At 44.7% G+C, this 16251-nt stretch overlaps 1 protein-coding gene across 1 annotated transcript in view; it reads left to right on the top strand.

The window, feature by feature from the left end:
• Positions 1 to 14401, top strand: part of LOC137523127 (protein RoBo-1-like) — a 73783-nt gene extending 59382 nt beyond the window's left edge. The window contains exon 4 of the mRNA XM_068243361.1: positions 13436 to 14401. Within this exon, the coding sequence (XP_068099462.1) occupies positions 13436 to 13557 (122 nt within the window). The 3' untranslated portion in view covers positions 13558 to 14401. The remainder of the gene's footprint in view (positions 1 to 13435) is intronic.
• The last annotated feature ends 1850 nt before the right edge of the window (positions 14402 to 16251 follow it).

Raw genomic sequence — 16251 nt, 5'->3', positions numbered from 1 at the left:
TAAGTCTTATGTTTTATCCTTTTGTACCTTTGAGGTCTACATTTGTGTATTTTAAATAAACAGTTTACACTTAGATTTGCGATTTGTTTATATTTTTATGCTTATATTCTGGATGCTACACATCAGTGGTGTACTTACCATCTACACACAGCCTGCAGTGAGTGAATGTGCAGAACAGCAGGGTGAGTAGAGAGAATGATTGCTGTGCTGCAGCTGGGACATTAGCAGGGAGAGGTGGCAGGATGTGCTTAGTGCTCTCGTGGGCAATGTGTCTCCTCGCTCTCTACACACAACCGGCAGTGAGTGACTGTGCAGTGCAGCAGGGTGAGTAGAGAGAATGATTGCTGTGCTGCAGCTGGGACATTAGCAGGGAGAGGTGACAGGATGTGTTTAGTGCTCCTGTGGGCAATGTGTATCCTCGCTCTCTACACACAGCCTGCAGACAGTGAGTGGATGTGCAGAGCAGCAGGGTGAGTAGAGAGAAGGATTGCTGTGCTGCAGCTGGGACATTAGCAGGGAGAGGCGACAGGATGTGTTTAGTGCTCCTGTGGGCAATGTGTATCCTCGCTCTCTACACACAGCCTGCAGTGAGTGAATGTGCAGAGCAGCAGGGTGAGTAGAGAGAAGGATTGCTGTGCTGCAGCTGGGAGATTAGCAGGGAGAGGTGACAGTGACAGGATGTGTTTAGTTATTCAGAAGTTGCCTGTTATTAGTAGCCATGTGCACTGGCTGCTGCTGTAATACCAGAGTGCCCTGGACTATTGATTATATATCCTGATCAGTGTAATTAATCAATAATGCAGGGCAGTCTGCTGTTGCAGAAGTCATTGATACAGGTGCTGACAGCTGACTTCTGTAGTGAGCAGAGAAGCAAGCTCTAGGCATTGTAGATGAACTTGATTGCAGGTAATCTTATCGCTTTTCCCAGCTCCCACCCTGTTGTCTTCCCCCGTGACCATAGACATGGTCTAATGTCCCACTATATTATTTCTGTGTATTAATATACCACTGACATCTTCTGCAGCATTGCATACAGTACAGAGTTTCATAACAGTTAGCTCTGTCCAGATCCTGAGGACTTCCCCCCCCCCCCCCAAATACCCAAATTTGGAGCGAGTCAGCGACACGCTCAGCACCCCAACCCCTCGACCGTCCCATCATTTTTTGGGGGGGGGGGGGGGGGGTTCTGTAAATAATCAGCACTGGGTGTCAAATTCCCTAGGTACACCACTGCTACACATGCTAGGATTGGGGAGTGGGGGACACGTGGACTCTTTGAAGGCCGTGTTCCGCCCTTCTTACCACTATAAGCAATACATACAACCTTATAATGTGGGTTGTTTTCAGCTGGTAAGCCCCTCCTCTTTCTCTGGGTGTCTGGGTATTTTATGATTTTATGAAGCTATATACCACCGTGGGGACGTTTTATAGACTGCAGCTTATTGTATCGCTATGGTTGAGATCTGTGCAGATGTTCACTAATAGTGAATGAGAAGCTGACATGCACACTCAGTGTGAACACAGGGCCGGATTCCTGGAAAGGCCCAGGCCTTGGGCGGCATAAACTGAAGGGGCGGCTGCACATTGAAGAAGGGTTGCTGCATACAATGGAGGAGGCTGCAAATTGAAAAAGGAAGCTACAAACGTGGAACAACACATGGAAAGGAAATGCTGCTGCTCAAGAGAGCTGTACATGAAAGAGAGAGGTTGCTATTCATGGATTTTACAGGCTGCACATGGAATGGGGGGGGGGGGGGGAGCTGCTGCTCATGGAAGGGCAGCAACAAGAAAGTTAGCCTAGGGGCTCTAAAATAATAAATCCAGCCTTGTGTAAATGTGGTCCTTATGATGATCAAACAAGCAGATCATGCAGAGCATGAACTTATGTAAACACACTGCCATCTTGTGGCCGTTTAGCATACACACAGCTTAAACAACACTCCTAGAAAAGTTATCAATTTAATATAAAAAACCAACAGATCAGATATGCTTATCCCTTCCAGCGCTAACTGGGAGAGAGTAACTGCTGCCCCCTCACAGCTTCCTCCTCACTACATCATTAAGCTATTTTGGTTCCTGGACGTAGTTTCTACATCCAGGAACCATGTGCGCTACCGCGCGCCCCCGCGCCCGATCGTGCGCGTGCACGCGCACTCCCGGCCGCGGATTCGGTAGCCAAGGAATCAATGTATCGGGCTACGGAGCCCGATCATTGATTCCTCTCCCCCGCTGAAAAAGCAACAGCTTCTCTCGGAAGCTGAGCTTTTTCTGGCTGTCTTCTTCCTGATGCGTCACTCTAAGCGCGTGCTACGCTTAGAGTTACGTCATGTAAACAAACTCATGGCCGCCATCTTGTGGCCAAAAAGTAATACTACACCTGAAAAAAAAAAAAAACAGAATTAACACACATTTACATTATAAATCTATTGTTTACCTCCCACCCTCCCAAAAGTACCCTAATAAAATGTTTAGTATAAAAAAAAAAACATTACAATAAAAAAAAAACCATGTAAATATTTACCTAAGGGTCTAAACTTTTTGTTGAATGTAAAGATGAATGAATGTAAAGATGAAATATTTCTATATTTTTTTTATTTTAAACTTGTAAATAGTGATAGATGCAAAATGGAAAAAATGCACCTTTATTTCCAAATAAAATATTGTCGCCATACATTGTGATAGGGACATAATTTTAACGGTGTAATAACCGGGACATATGGGCATATACAATACGTGAGTTTTAATTATGGAGGCATGTATTATTTTAAAACTATAATGGCTGAAAACTGAGAAATAATGAATTTTTCCATTTTTTTTATTCTTCCTGTTAAAATGCATTTACAGTAAAGTGGCTCTTAGCAAAATGTACCCCCCAAAGAAAGCCTAATTGGTGGCGGAAAAAACAAGATATAGATCAGTGCATTGTGGTAAGTAGTGATAAAGTTATAGGCTAATGAATGGGAGGTGAACATTTCTCACGTGAAAACGACGGAACCTGAATGGGTTAAGGTGATTTTGGTATAGTGGGGAGTTTCGAGACAAATTTCTGTTCTGTCATCTCTTTTGTAAAAGCAGCTATAGAACCCAACCAGCCGGTTACTATGATTATACATGAAAAGTGGACGGAAGAGTAATATCTCATGCATTTCAATGGGAGGGTGAAATATGGCTCTACAGTCTAAAGTAGTGTTCCTTGTTTTCTCGGTAGGGAAACTATTTAAGACACCCGACTGACAGGACAGAGTTGTCCAGCTTGGCATTTTTGCTGAAAACCCTGCACAGAAATGACTAGTCAGTGAGTTCACATCAATTCCTGTTTTGATTATACTAGAAGAGGGGAGATAAATGTTGCTGTAGTACAACAAGAGAAATGTGTGCATCAACCAAGTAACACCTGATAAATCTGGCTTTGCAAATTTGGCCTAATTGCCTCAAAGGAATTCTATCAAACTTTCTCTATTTCTGTAAGCTTTATAAATCAATTTGCCAACAAAAGTAAGAATAAACACAGCATATATTTTTGCTGTGCAGCCTGTCTTTGTCTTTATTTAACTTACTGTCGGCGTCCCCTGAGAACTGACGGCGACGGGGAATTGGGGCAGTTCATTTTTGCAAGAGGGGAATCCTCTTGCTGAGTATAGCTGTAGTTTACTCTATTCTGATCGATGCTCCCCACACAGCAGTGAGTTATGCAGCACACGAGTTACTGAGAGGAGCCCTCTCTCACTCCTAGCCTGAAGGAGACTGTGCTGAGCTGCGTGATTGTTTCTACACAACGTAAACATATGCTGGTGGAGGAGGGCGCCGTCATTGCTCTGAAGAGAAGCGTAGAGGAAGATTTATTATGATAATCATCCGTGACGCGATCCTCCGCCTCCGCCTGGCGCCGCTCACCCGCCGCAACATCCCGCCGGCCATACGGAAGCGCCGGCGGGATGTTAACCCGACGATCGCCGCATACAAAGTGTATAATACACTTTGTAATGTTTACAAAGTGTATTATACAGGCTGCCTCCTGCCCTGGTGGTCCCAATGTCCGAGGGACCACCAGGGCAGGCTGCAGCCACCCTAGTCTGCACCAAGCACACTGATTTCCCCCCCCCCCTGCCCCAGAAAGCCCACAGCACCCATCAGACCCCCCCCTGCCCACCCCCCAGACCCCTGTTTGCACCCAATCACCCCCCTAATCACCCATCAATCACTCCCTGTCACTATCTGTCAACGCTATTTTTTTTTATCCCCCCCCCTGCCCCCCGCTCCCTCCTGATCACACCCCCACCCCTCAGATTCTCCCCAGACCCCCCCCCCCCATGTACTGTATGCATCTATCCCCCCTGATCACCTGTCAATCACCTGTCCATCACCTGTCAATCACCCGTCAATCACCCGTCAATCACCCCCTGTCACTGCCACCCATCAATCAGCCCTCTAACCTGCCCCTTGCGGGCAATCTGATCAACCCCCCCACACCAATAGATCGCCCGCAGATCCGACATCAGATCACCTCCCAAATCCATTGTTTACATCTATTCTCTCCTCTAAACACCCACTAATTACCCATCAATCACCCATCAATCACCCCCTATCACCACCTGTCACTTTTACCTATCAGATCAGACCCTAATCTGCCCCTTGCGGGCACCCAATCACCCGCCCACACGCTCAGATTGCCCTCTGACCCCCCCTTATCAATTCACCAGTGCATTAATTACATCTGTTCTTCCCTGTAATAACCCACTGATCACCTGTCAATCACCTGCCAATCACCTATCACCCATCAATCAACCCCTGTCACCCCCTGTCACTGCCACCCATCAATCAGCCCCTAACAATCTGATCACCCACACCACACCATTAGATCGCCCGCAAACCCGCCGTCAGATTACCTCCCAAATGTATTGTTTACATCTGTTATCTTCTCTAAACACCCACTAATTACTCATCAATCACCCATCAATCACCCCCTATCACCAACTGTCACTGTTGCCTATCAGATCAGACCCTAATCTGCCCCTTGCGGGCACCCAATCACCCGCCCACACGCTCAGATTGCCCTCAGACCCCCCCCCCCCCTTATAAATTCGCCAGTGCATTAATTACATCTGGCCTTCCCTGTAATAACCCACTGATCACCTGTCAATCACCTGCCAATCACCTATCACCCATCAATCACCCCCTGTCACTGCCACCCAACAATCAGCCCCTAACCTGCCCCTTGCGGGCAAACTGATCACCCACCCACACCAATAGATCGCCCGCAGATCCGACATCAGATCACCACCCAAGCGCAGTGTTTCCATCTATTCTCTCTCTAAACACCCACTAATTACCCATCAATCACCCATCAATCAGCCCCTATCACCACCTGTCACTGTTACCCATCAGATCAGACCCTAATCTGCCCCTTGCGGGCACCCAATCGCCCGCCTACACGCTCAGATTGCCCTCAGACCCCCCCCTTATCAATTCACCAGTGCAATATTTACATCTGTTCTCCCCTGTAATAACCCACTGATTACCTGTCAATCACCCTATCAATCACCCATCAATCCCCCCCTGTCACTGCCACCCATCAATCACCCCCTGTCACTGCCGCCCATCAATCACCCGCTGTCACTGACACCCATCAATCAGCCCCTAACCTGCCCCTTTGCGGGCAATCTGATCACCCACACCAATAGATCGCCCGCAGATCCGACGTCCGATCACCTCCCAAGTGCAGTGTTTACATCTATTCTCTACCCTAAACACCCACTAAATACCCATCAATCACCCCCTGTCACTGCTGACCTATCAGATTAGACCCCTATCTGCCCCTAGGGCACTCAATCACCCGCCCACCACCCTCAGAATGCCCTCAGACCCCAGCCCTGATCACCTCGCCAGTGCATTGCTTGCATCTATTCCCCCCTCTAATCACACCTTGAGACACCCATCAAATCACCTCCTGTAACCCCCTAGCACACCTACCCATCAGATCAGGCCCCAATTTGCCCCGTGTGGGCTCCTGATCACTCGGCCAAACCCTCAGATCCCCCTCAGACCCCCTTCCGATCACCTCCCCAGTGCATTGATTGCATCTATTTTCCCCTCTAACCACCCCCTGAGACACCCATCAATCACCTCCTGTCACCCCCCCCTAGCACTCCTATCCATCAGATCAGGCCCAATACAACCTGTCATCTAAAAGGCCACCCTGCTTATGACCGGTTCCACAAAATTCGCCCCCTCATAGACCACCTGTCATCAAAACTTGCAGATGCTTATACCCCTGAACAGTCATTTTGAGACATTTGGTTTCCAGACTACTCACGGTTTTGGGCCTGTAAAATGCCAGGGCGGTATAGGAACCCCACAAGTGACCCCATTTTAGAAAAAAAGACACCCCAAGGTATTCTGTTAGGTGTATGACGATTTCATAGAAGATTTTATTTTTTGTCAAAAGTTAGCGGAAATTGATTTTTATTGTTTTTTTTTCACAAAGTGTCATTTTTCACTAACTTGTGACAAAAATAAAATCTTCTATGAACTCACCATACACCTAACGGAATACCTTGGGGTGTCTTCTTTCTAAAATGGGGTCACTTGTGGGGTTCCTATACTGCCCTTGCATTTTAGGGGTCCTAAACCGCGAGGAGTAGTCTAGAAAACAAATGCCTCAAAATGACCTGTGAATAGGACGTTGGGCCCCTTAGCGCACCTAGGCTGCAAAAAAGTGTCACACATGTGGTACCGCCGTACTCAGGAAAAGTAGTATAATGTGTTTTGGGGTGTATTTTTACACATACCCATGCTGGGTGGGAGAAATTTCTATGTAAATGGACAATTGTGTGTAAAAAAATCAAACAATTGTCATTTACAGAGATATTTCTCCCACTTAGCATGGGTATGTGTAAAAATACACCCCAAAACGCATTATACTACTTCTCCTGAGTACGGCGGTACCACATGTGTGGCACTTTTTTTTACACCCTAAGTACGCTAAGGGGCCCAAAGTCCAATGAGTACCTTTAGGATTTTGCAGGTCATTTTGCGACATTTGGTTTCAAGACTACTCCTCACGGTTTAGGGCCCCTAAAATGCCAGGGCAGTATAGGAACCCCACAAATGACCCCATTCTAGAAAGAAGACACCCAAAGGTATTCCGTACGGAGTATGGTGAGTTCATAGAAGATTTTATTTTTTGTCACAAGTTAGCGGAAAATGACACTTTGTGAAAAAAAAACAATTAAAATCAATTTCCGCTAACTTGTGACAAAAAAAATAAAAACTTCTATGAACTCACCATACTCCTAACGGAATACCTTGGGGTGTCTTCTTTCTAAAATGGGGTCATTAGTGGGGTTCCTATACTGCCCTGGCATTTTAGGGGCCCTAAACCGTGAGGAGTAGTCTTGAAACAAAAATGACCTGTGAAATCCTAAAGGTACTCATTGGACTTTGGGCCCCTTAGTACAGTTAAGGTGCAAAAAAGTGCCACACATGTGGTATCGCCGTACTCGGGAGAAGTAGTATAATGTGTTTTGGGGTGTATTTTTACACATACCCATGCTGGGTGGGAGAAATACTTCTGTAAATGACAATCTTTTGATTTTTTTACACACAATTGTCCATTTACAGAGGTATTTCTCCCCCCCCCCAGCATGGGTATGTGTAAAAATACACCCCAAAACACATTGTACTACTTCTCCCGAGTATGGCGATACCACATGTGTGGCACTTTTTTGCACCCTAACTGCGCTAAAGGGCCCAAAGTCCAATGAGTACCTTTAGGATTTCACAGGTCATTTTGAGAAATTTTGTTTCAAGACTACTCCTCACGGTTTAGGGCCCCTAAAATGCCAGGGCAGTATAGGAACCCCACAAATGACCCCATTTTAGAAAGAAGACACCCCAAGGTATTCCGTTAGTAGTATGGCGAGTTCATAGAAGATTTTATTTTTTGTCACAAGTTAGCGGAAATTGATTTTAATTGTGTTCTTTCACAAAGTGTCATTTTCCGCTAACTTTTGACAAAAAATAAAATCTTCTATGAACTCACCATACTCCTAACGGAATACCTTGGGGTGTCTTCTTTCTAAAATGGGGTCATTTGTGGGGTTCCTATACTGCCCTGGCATTTTAGGGGCCCTAAACCGTGAGGAGTAGTCTTGAAACGAAATTTCTCAAAATGACCTGTGAAATCCTAAAGGTACTCATTGGACTTTGGGCCCTTTAGCGCAGTTAGGGTGCAAAAAAGTGACACACATGTGGTATCGCCGTACTCAGGAGAAGTAGTATAATGTGTTTTGTGGTGTATTTTTACACATACCCATGCTGGGTGGGAGAAATACTTCTGTAAATGACAATCTTTTGTTTGTTTTACACACAATTGTCCATTTACAGAGGTATTTCTCCCCCCCAGCATGGGTATGTGTAAAAATACACCCCAAAACACATTGTACTACTTCTCCCGAGTATGGCGATACCACATGTGTGGCACTTTTTTGCACCCTAACTGCGCTAAAGGGCCCAAAGTCCAATGAGTACCTTTAGGATTTCACAGGTCATTTTGAGAAATTTCGTTTCAAGACTACTCCTCACGGTTTAGGGCCCCTAAAATGCCAGGGCAGTATAGGAACCCCACAAATGACCCCATTTTAGAAAGAAGACACCCCAAGGTATTCCGTTAGTAGTATGGCGAGTTCATAGAAGATTTTATTTTTTGTCACAAGTTAGCGGAAATTGATTTTAATTGTGTTCTTTCACAAAGTGTCATTTTCCGCTAACTTTTGACAAAAAATAAAATCTTCTATGAACTCACCATACTCCTAACGGAATACCTTGGGGTGTCTTCTTTCTAAAATGGGGTCATTTGTGGGGTTCCTATACTGCCCTGGCATTTTAGGGGCCCTAAACCGTGAGGAGTAGTCTTGAAACGAAATTTCTCAAAATGACCTGTGAAATCCTAAAGGTACTCATTGGACTTTGGGCCCTTTAGCGCAGTTAGGGTGCAAAAAAGTGACACACATGTGGTATCGCCGTACTCAGGAGAAGTAGTATAATGTGTTTTGTGGTGTATTTTTACACATACCCATGCTGAGTGGGAGAAAGATCTCTGTAAATGGACAATTGTGTGTAAAAAAATTAACAAATTGTCATTTACAGAGATATTTCTCCCACCCAGAATGGGTATGTGTAAAAATACACCCCAAAACACATTATACTACTTCTCCTGAGTACGGCGATACCACATGTGTGGCACTTTTTTGCAGCCTAACTGCGCTAAGGGGTCCAAAGTCCAATGAGCACCTTTAGGCTTTACAGGGGTGCTTACAATTTAGCACCCCCCAAAATGTCAGGACAGTAAACACACCCCACAAATGACCCCATTTTGGAAAGTAGACCCTTCAAGGTATTCAGAGAGGGGCATGGTGAGTCCGTGGCAGATTTCATTTTTTTTTTGTCGCAAGTTAGAAGAAATGGAAACTTTTTTTTTTTTTTTTTTTTCTCACAAAGTGTCATTTTCCGCTTACTTGTGACAAAAAATAATATCTTCTATGAACTCACTATGCCTCTCAGTGAATACTTTGGGATGTCTTCTTTCCAAAATGGGGTAATTTGGGGGGTATTTATACTATCCTGGAATTCTAGCCCCTCATGAAACATGACAGGGGGTCAGAAAAGTCATAGATGCTTGAAAATGAGAAAATTCACTTTTTGCACCATAGTTTGTAAACGCTATAACTTTTACCCAAACCAATAAATATACACTGAATGGGTTTTTTTTTAATCAAAAACATGTTTGTCCACATTTTTCGCGCTGCATGTATACAGAAATTTTACTTTATTTGAAAAATGTCAGCACAGAAAGTTAAAAAAAATCATTTTTTTGCCAAAATTCATGTCTTTTTTGATGAATATAATAAAAAGTAAAAATCGCAGGAGCAATCAAATGGCACCAAAAGAAAGCTTTATTAGTGACAAGAAAAGGAGCCAAAATTCATTTAGGTGGTAGGTTGTATGAGCGAGCAATAAACCGTGAAAGCTGCAGTGGTCTGAATGGAAAAAAAGTGGCCGGTCCTTAAAGAGAATCCGTATTGTTAAAATCGCACAAAAGTAAACATACCAGTGCGTTAGGGGACATCTCCTATTACCCTCTGTCACAATTTCGCCGCTCCCCGCCGCATTAAAAGTGGTTAAAAACAGTTTTAAAAAGTTTGTTTATAAACAAACAAAATGGCCACCAAAACAGGAAGTAGGTTGATGTACAGTATGTCCACACATAGAAAATACATCCATACACAAGCAGGCTGTATACAGAATTCCTTTTGAATCTCAAGAGATCATTTGTGTGTTTCTTTCCCCCCTGAGGGGGGAGTGCAAAGCAGAACCACAACACTGTAGAACTTGGCAGCCTTCCAGACACAGGCCGACAAGTCTGACAAGGGAAAGATACATTGATTTATTACAGAGACTGTGATAGTACAAAGTGCTGCAGTAAGCCAGAACACATTAGAATAGCTTTTGGAACTTGTAGAATGATAAAAAACATGATGCAATTTTTGTTACGGAGTCTCTTTAAGGGGTAGAAAGCCCTAGGTCCTCAAGTGGTTAAAGGGACTCTGAGCAGTGCAGTAACTATGGAAAGATGCATATCATTTTAAAGCTCTCTTTCTCCTCTTTCCAATGATATATAAACCGCCACCCTATGCCTTTTAGTTTTCGTTATTTTCCCGATCGAAATCGCGGCCGCAGCAATTTCGATCGCGAAAATTTCGAAAACTAGAAGGCGTAGGGTGGCAGTTTATATATCATTGGAAAGAGGAGAAAGAGAGCTTCAAAATGATATGCATCTTTCCATAGTTACATTGTATTACACAGGACGACTTTTCTCCAAAATCGGCAGCTCGATTCAGCACAATGCAATGAAATATAAGAAACCCAGGGGGATATAATTACAAACATCATGCTGGTAGGTGTGAGGATGTAATTAATTAGTTGTGGGTATGCTTAAAGGCATACCCACAGGCACTGCTCGGAGTCCCTTTAAAGGCTCTGCCTTTGACACAGGAGACCAGGGTTCGAATCTCGTCTCTGCCTGTTCAGTAAGCCAGCTCCTATTCAGTAGGAGACCTTAGGCAAGTCTCTCTAACACTGCTACTGCCTATAGGGCACGTCCTAGTGGTTGTAACTCTGGTGCTTTGAGTCCGTCTGGAGAAAAGCGCGATATAAATGTTATTTGTCTTGTCTTGTCAAATGATGCCGTGAGCTGCTGATTGTCTTCAGAGCCAGGCTCTCCTCCTAGGTCCCCCTCCTGCTACTGTGCGCTCTGCCGCTGCCCACTCCTTCCTCCCTTCCCACAGAGAATCACAGCTGCAGCAAGAATGATAGCAGCAGATGGCAAACGCTCACTCACCTATCCATGATCCAAGCAATAGAGATCCCGTCATCTGAAACCCATCTGTCTCTTTTACAGTGCAGCGGCCTCACTCTGAACTTCCTGATTCTCAGATTAGACAGGAAGTAAGAAGTAGTAATAGTAGTAGTAACAGGGCGGCAACACTCTAGAGGAGACAGATGGGCTCCGGATGACGGGACCTCTATTGTTTGGATCGCAATAGGTGAATGTGAGTCAGCTGGTGCTGTCATTCTCCCCCGCTGCCTTCTCTGCTGGACTATCGTATTCACTGGGATGGAGGCTGCATGGTGGCTGTCTAGTTTGGGAGGAAATTGGTTGTTCGGTGGTGGGGGTGGTTATGTAATTCTGTCTGGGGAACGGCTTCCGGTTTGGCGGTGTCCAGAGCTTTCTGCTATTGCCAGGCTGGAGATGCAGGGGGAAAGTGCTGCTGCTGTGATATCTGGCGCCCTCTTCACAGGGGTGCCCCAGCCTCTGAGTGCAAATGTCCCAGCCATTCATCTCTCACTCTGCATTTTGCCGCTGCTATTCCCAGCATTGTGCACCCACAGAGGAAAGCGGGCTGTTGCCCATAGCAACCAGTGGCTCGGCTGCCCCGGTGTGTGCTGCATCTTCTGATTCTATTACGACATGATGGGGGGGTGGGGGGGGCCCAAATCAGTTACTTTACTTAGGGCCCCATTTAGCCTTAATCCGGCTCTGCTTTAATCACAAGACATTGCTCATGCAAATATGCATTTGCTTTCGCATGCCAAATTATGCAGGGTCAAAAACCAAAAACCGCAAAGCGTAGCATGAATTAATCCCTGCAGGGCAACCGCTTTGCGGTCTTAGTTTTTGACCCTGCATGTTTTGGCATGGGAAAGCAAATGCATATTTGCATGAGCAATGTCTCGTGATTAAGCCAATTAGGCCAAATTTGCAAAGCCAGATTTATCAGGTTTTAACTTTATGCACACATTTCTTCTTTGTTGTAATCGGGATAAATGTTGCAACCTGTGAGAAACTTCTTCTCTAAAATTGCAACATTTTTCTCCTTTTTCCAAACAGAATAAAAACAACAACAAAACTTACATAAAGTGAAAAATTTGCGCAACCGCAGGCCACCTTTGATTGGGTACCTCCAGAAATGTGCTGAGCCCCCCAGATACTAAAAACACACCTTGAATCCAAAACAGAAGCTCTGCATATGCACTAGTTGCACACATATAAATGGGAGCAGCTGGCAGTAGAATATACTTACATATTGTACACAGCAGAAAAAGGCAGCACTTCTTAGGACAAGCTACATTCGTATGACTAGCTGAATGAGTGTATTGATCCTACTTATAGGCAGCGTGCACACCTTGCATTCAAACCAGATGCAACAAATTGCCATTTTTGGAAGATGTTAATTTGCGTAATATTTTGCATGCATATTAACAAGTACTAGACCCTCCCACCACAATGAGGTCATCCTCTGCGCTAGGGACCCTACCCTCCAACTAAATTAAAAACCATGCATATGCAGAACCTGGGTTCATGGCTCAAGGTGTGGTCATTGCTGTAGGCTCCACCCACTTTCCTGAATATTAATCCCAGTCACCCAGTGAACAACTGTGTCAAGTTTGAGAACACTGCTAGTGTAAGAATGGCTGCAGTTTACATTTTCTCATTTAAAATGAATGGCTATAATTTAATCGGTTGTTTTATGCTCCACCCACTTTTTCTTGAATTTTTAACTTCGGTCACCAAGTGACCAACTGTGCCAAGTATGGGGACTCTGGCTTTAATGCTGTGAGAATGGCAGCCTTTTACATTTTTTTCCATTGAGGTGAATGAGTAAAATCTAATTTTCTGTCTGTAGCTCCACCCAGGTGTGCAGGGGGAGGGGCACAAGACCCCCAGAACATATCATCCCAGGTAAGGGATCTGTATACCAAGTTTCATTGAAATCGATCAAGGCGTTTTCGAGTGATCGCAGTAAATACATACATACACACACACATATATGTCCAATTTTATATCTATAGAAGATTATGTTCATTCTCGTTACAGGTGCAAATTTCACGAGTTATAATTTTTCTGGCTGTGCCACCAGAGGAACATGTCTTGTGGATCTCCGCATGTTACCAGGAATGAAGATAAAGAATGTCGTCTACAGCTGCACCAGACCATGAGGGACGTCGTTTCATCTCACATACATTTATCTGGGAAGGAGCTGAAACAAACAATACCGTCCAACAGTGGATGTTCCTAGCTTCATGTTCATTATTTCATATCACTTCAGTACGTAACACCAGGCTTGTCACTCTTCCCCTGTAAATCTCTTATTTTTGGCAATATGTCCCGTTTCCCTTTGTGCTTATTGGATTGATATTTTGTCCTTATAACCTCAATTCTAAAATGTTCTCTAACTAATATAACAGCCCCCCCCCCAACTAACGCTGCACCCCCACTCTTTACAACCCTTCCCATGCTGTGGAGACTCTAGCAGTGAGGGCAGTGATGAGAACTTGCGAGGTTTGAAGTGATTATCATGGGAGAAGAGACCACTGTGATGATGTGGTGGACCACCTCCAGAGATTAAATTAGGGGTCTGCCTCAGAATAAAGGGGTGGTTGGGGCGGAGCTACTGAATGTTCATGAGGTAGGAAGAAGGAGGTAAAACTGTGTTTGTTTGTTTTTAGTAATTTTATATTTAATTGGCAATGATGGTCAATAGGGATACAATCGATAACTGATAACTACGGTAAAACCTTGGATTGTGAGTAACTTGGTTTAAGAGAGCTTTGCAAGGCAAGCAAACAATAAAACTGATAAGTAAGCAACATAAAAGCACAGAAGAGTCAGAATACCACAAGTGAGCCACGATTTTCACAATGAAACAGACTGGATTTCACACTGTTATTTTCTGCTATTCTGTCTGCAATATCTCTGCTCTCCACTAGGCTGCAATGCCAGAGCTGTGTCTGATATTTAAAGGACCCATTCGAGGAGAAAAAAAAAGAAGACCTACTTACCTGGGGCTTTCTAGTCCAGCCCCAGGCAGCCGATCTGTCCCTCAGCTCCGGTGTCCCGGGTTCCCCAAATTCAGGCACTCAAATTCAGATCTGTGATCATAGATCCGAATTCGAGTGCACCCGTGATTGCACAAAAAATGTGGCCGTGATCACAGGTTAACCCATGATCACGAATCCGGATTCGGCAGTGATTTAACCGCCAAAACCCGCCGACTTAAAGGGGAACTGAAGAGAGAGGTATATGGAGGCTGTCATGTTTATTTACTTTTAATCAATACCAGTTGCCTGGCAGCCCTGCTGGTCTATTCCTCTGCAGTAGTATCTGATTAAAACCAGAAACAAGCATGCAGCTAGTCTTGTCAGATCAGACTTATAAGTCTGAACCACTGAAACATCTGATCTGCTGCATGCTTGTTCAGGGGCTATGGCTAATAGTATTAGAGGCAGAGGATCAGCAGGGCTGCCAGGCAACTGGTATTGTCTAAAAGGAAATAAACATGACAGCCTCCATATACCTCTCTCTTCAGTTCCCCTTTAAGCAAAGCCCCTTACATATTATAAACACCAAATTTGTCTGATAAGGTAAGAAGAACAGTGGGAACAAAAGGAAAAAAAATTCAAAAAGACCTTAAATCGATTTTAAAAATTCAAAGGAAAAAAGTATACATTTAAATGCGGTAACTGACAGTTTGTTAATGAAACAAAACCTTAAAAAACGTAAGCAGTTAATAGCAAAAAACCCCTTACATCCTAGAAACACCAAATTTGCTGGATATGTTACAAAGATAGTCGGAAAAAATATTATTTTCCTATTTCTCTTTTTTTTTTTTTTCATTTTTTTATGTTCAGAATGTGAGAAATTAAACATTAAAAAAAAATGACATGGGGTCCCCCCTACAAAGCATATTTAACCCCTTGTCCCCATGGAGGCTGGGATAGCCAGAATGCGAAGCCCTGGGCAAGTGGGGCTTCGCACCCCGAACTAGACCAGCCTGCATGGTCCATAGTATGGGGGGGCTCCGGGGGGGGGAGGTGAAGCCAAGCCTTCCCCTCTCCCCCGAGCCCTTGTTAAATCCATGGAAAAGGGGCTCTTCCCCACCTCCGGTGCCCCAGGAGGAGGTGGGGCAATGACTCCATGGGGGGGGGGGGGTTTCCATAAAGGGTTAAATGAAATAAAAAAACAACAACGAGAAAAGTTATGTAATATTCCTAATTAACCAGAAATACTTACCTGTACCTTTTAAAAAAATGTTCCCATGCCAATATCCTCTAATCTTGCAATCTTCCTGCAAATTTGGTGTTTCTAGCATGTAAGAGACCTTTACTATTAACTGCTAAACTCGGCAGGTTTTTAATCACAAATCTCGACTCGTGATTCCTGATTACATGCTGTTATTCAACTCAAAACCGAACTCGAGACGGATATCTGTTTCCATTTGTGATGGTGATCATGAGTCAATTCAAAAGTGGATGGAGTCGAATTTGTGATCTTTTGAATCGTGATTGGGGGTATCACTGTGGGCTACAAAGGGGTGCCCTTTTGTGGCAGCAGAGGCGGCTTTTGGTGGGGGCCACTGGGGCGGTCGCCCCAGGCCCCGCATCTGAAGGAGGCCCCGCGGTCAGACAGTATAGGAAATACCTTCCGTGCATTTGTTTAATTTACTGCAACCCTGCTATGAGCTCAGGAGAGCCCAACGCTGCCTCCATACACGCCCCCCTCTGCTCCCGGCCAATAGAGGCAGTCAACACTGCTCTCTGCTTCAGCCTCCTCCTCTAAACCCGCCCCCTCCTCATAGCAGCAGCCAACAGCCTCCAGAGTAGGGTTTACTATGTTCGTGAGGCCCCGCCTCT

This window comes from Hyperolius riggenbachi, chromosome 6, assembly GCF_040937935.1.
Source record: "Hyperolius riggenbachi isolate aHypRig1 chromosome 6, aHypRig1.pri, whole genome shotgun sequence".
NCBI lineage: Eukaryota > Metazoa > Chordata > Amphibia > Anura > Hyperoliidae > Hyperolius > Hyperolius riggenbachi.
This window is presented reverse-complemented; position numbering and strand designations above follow the sequence as displayed.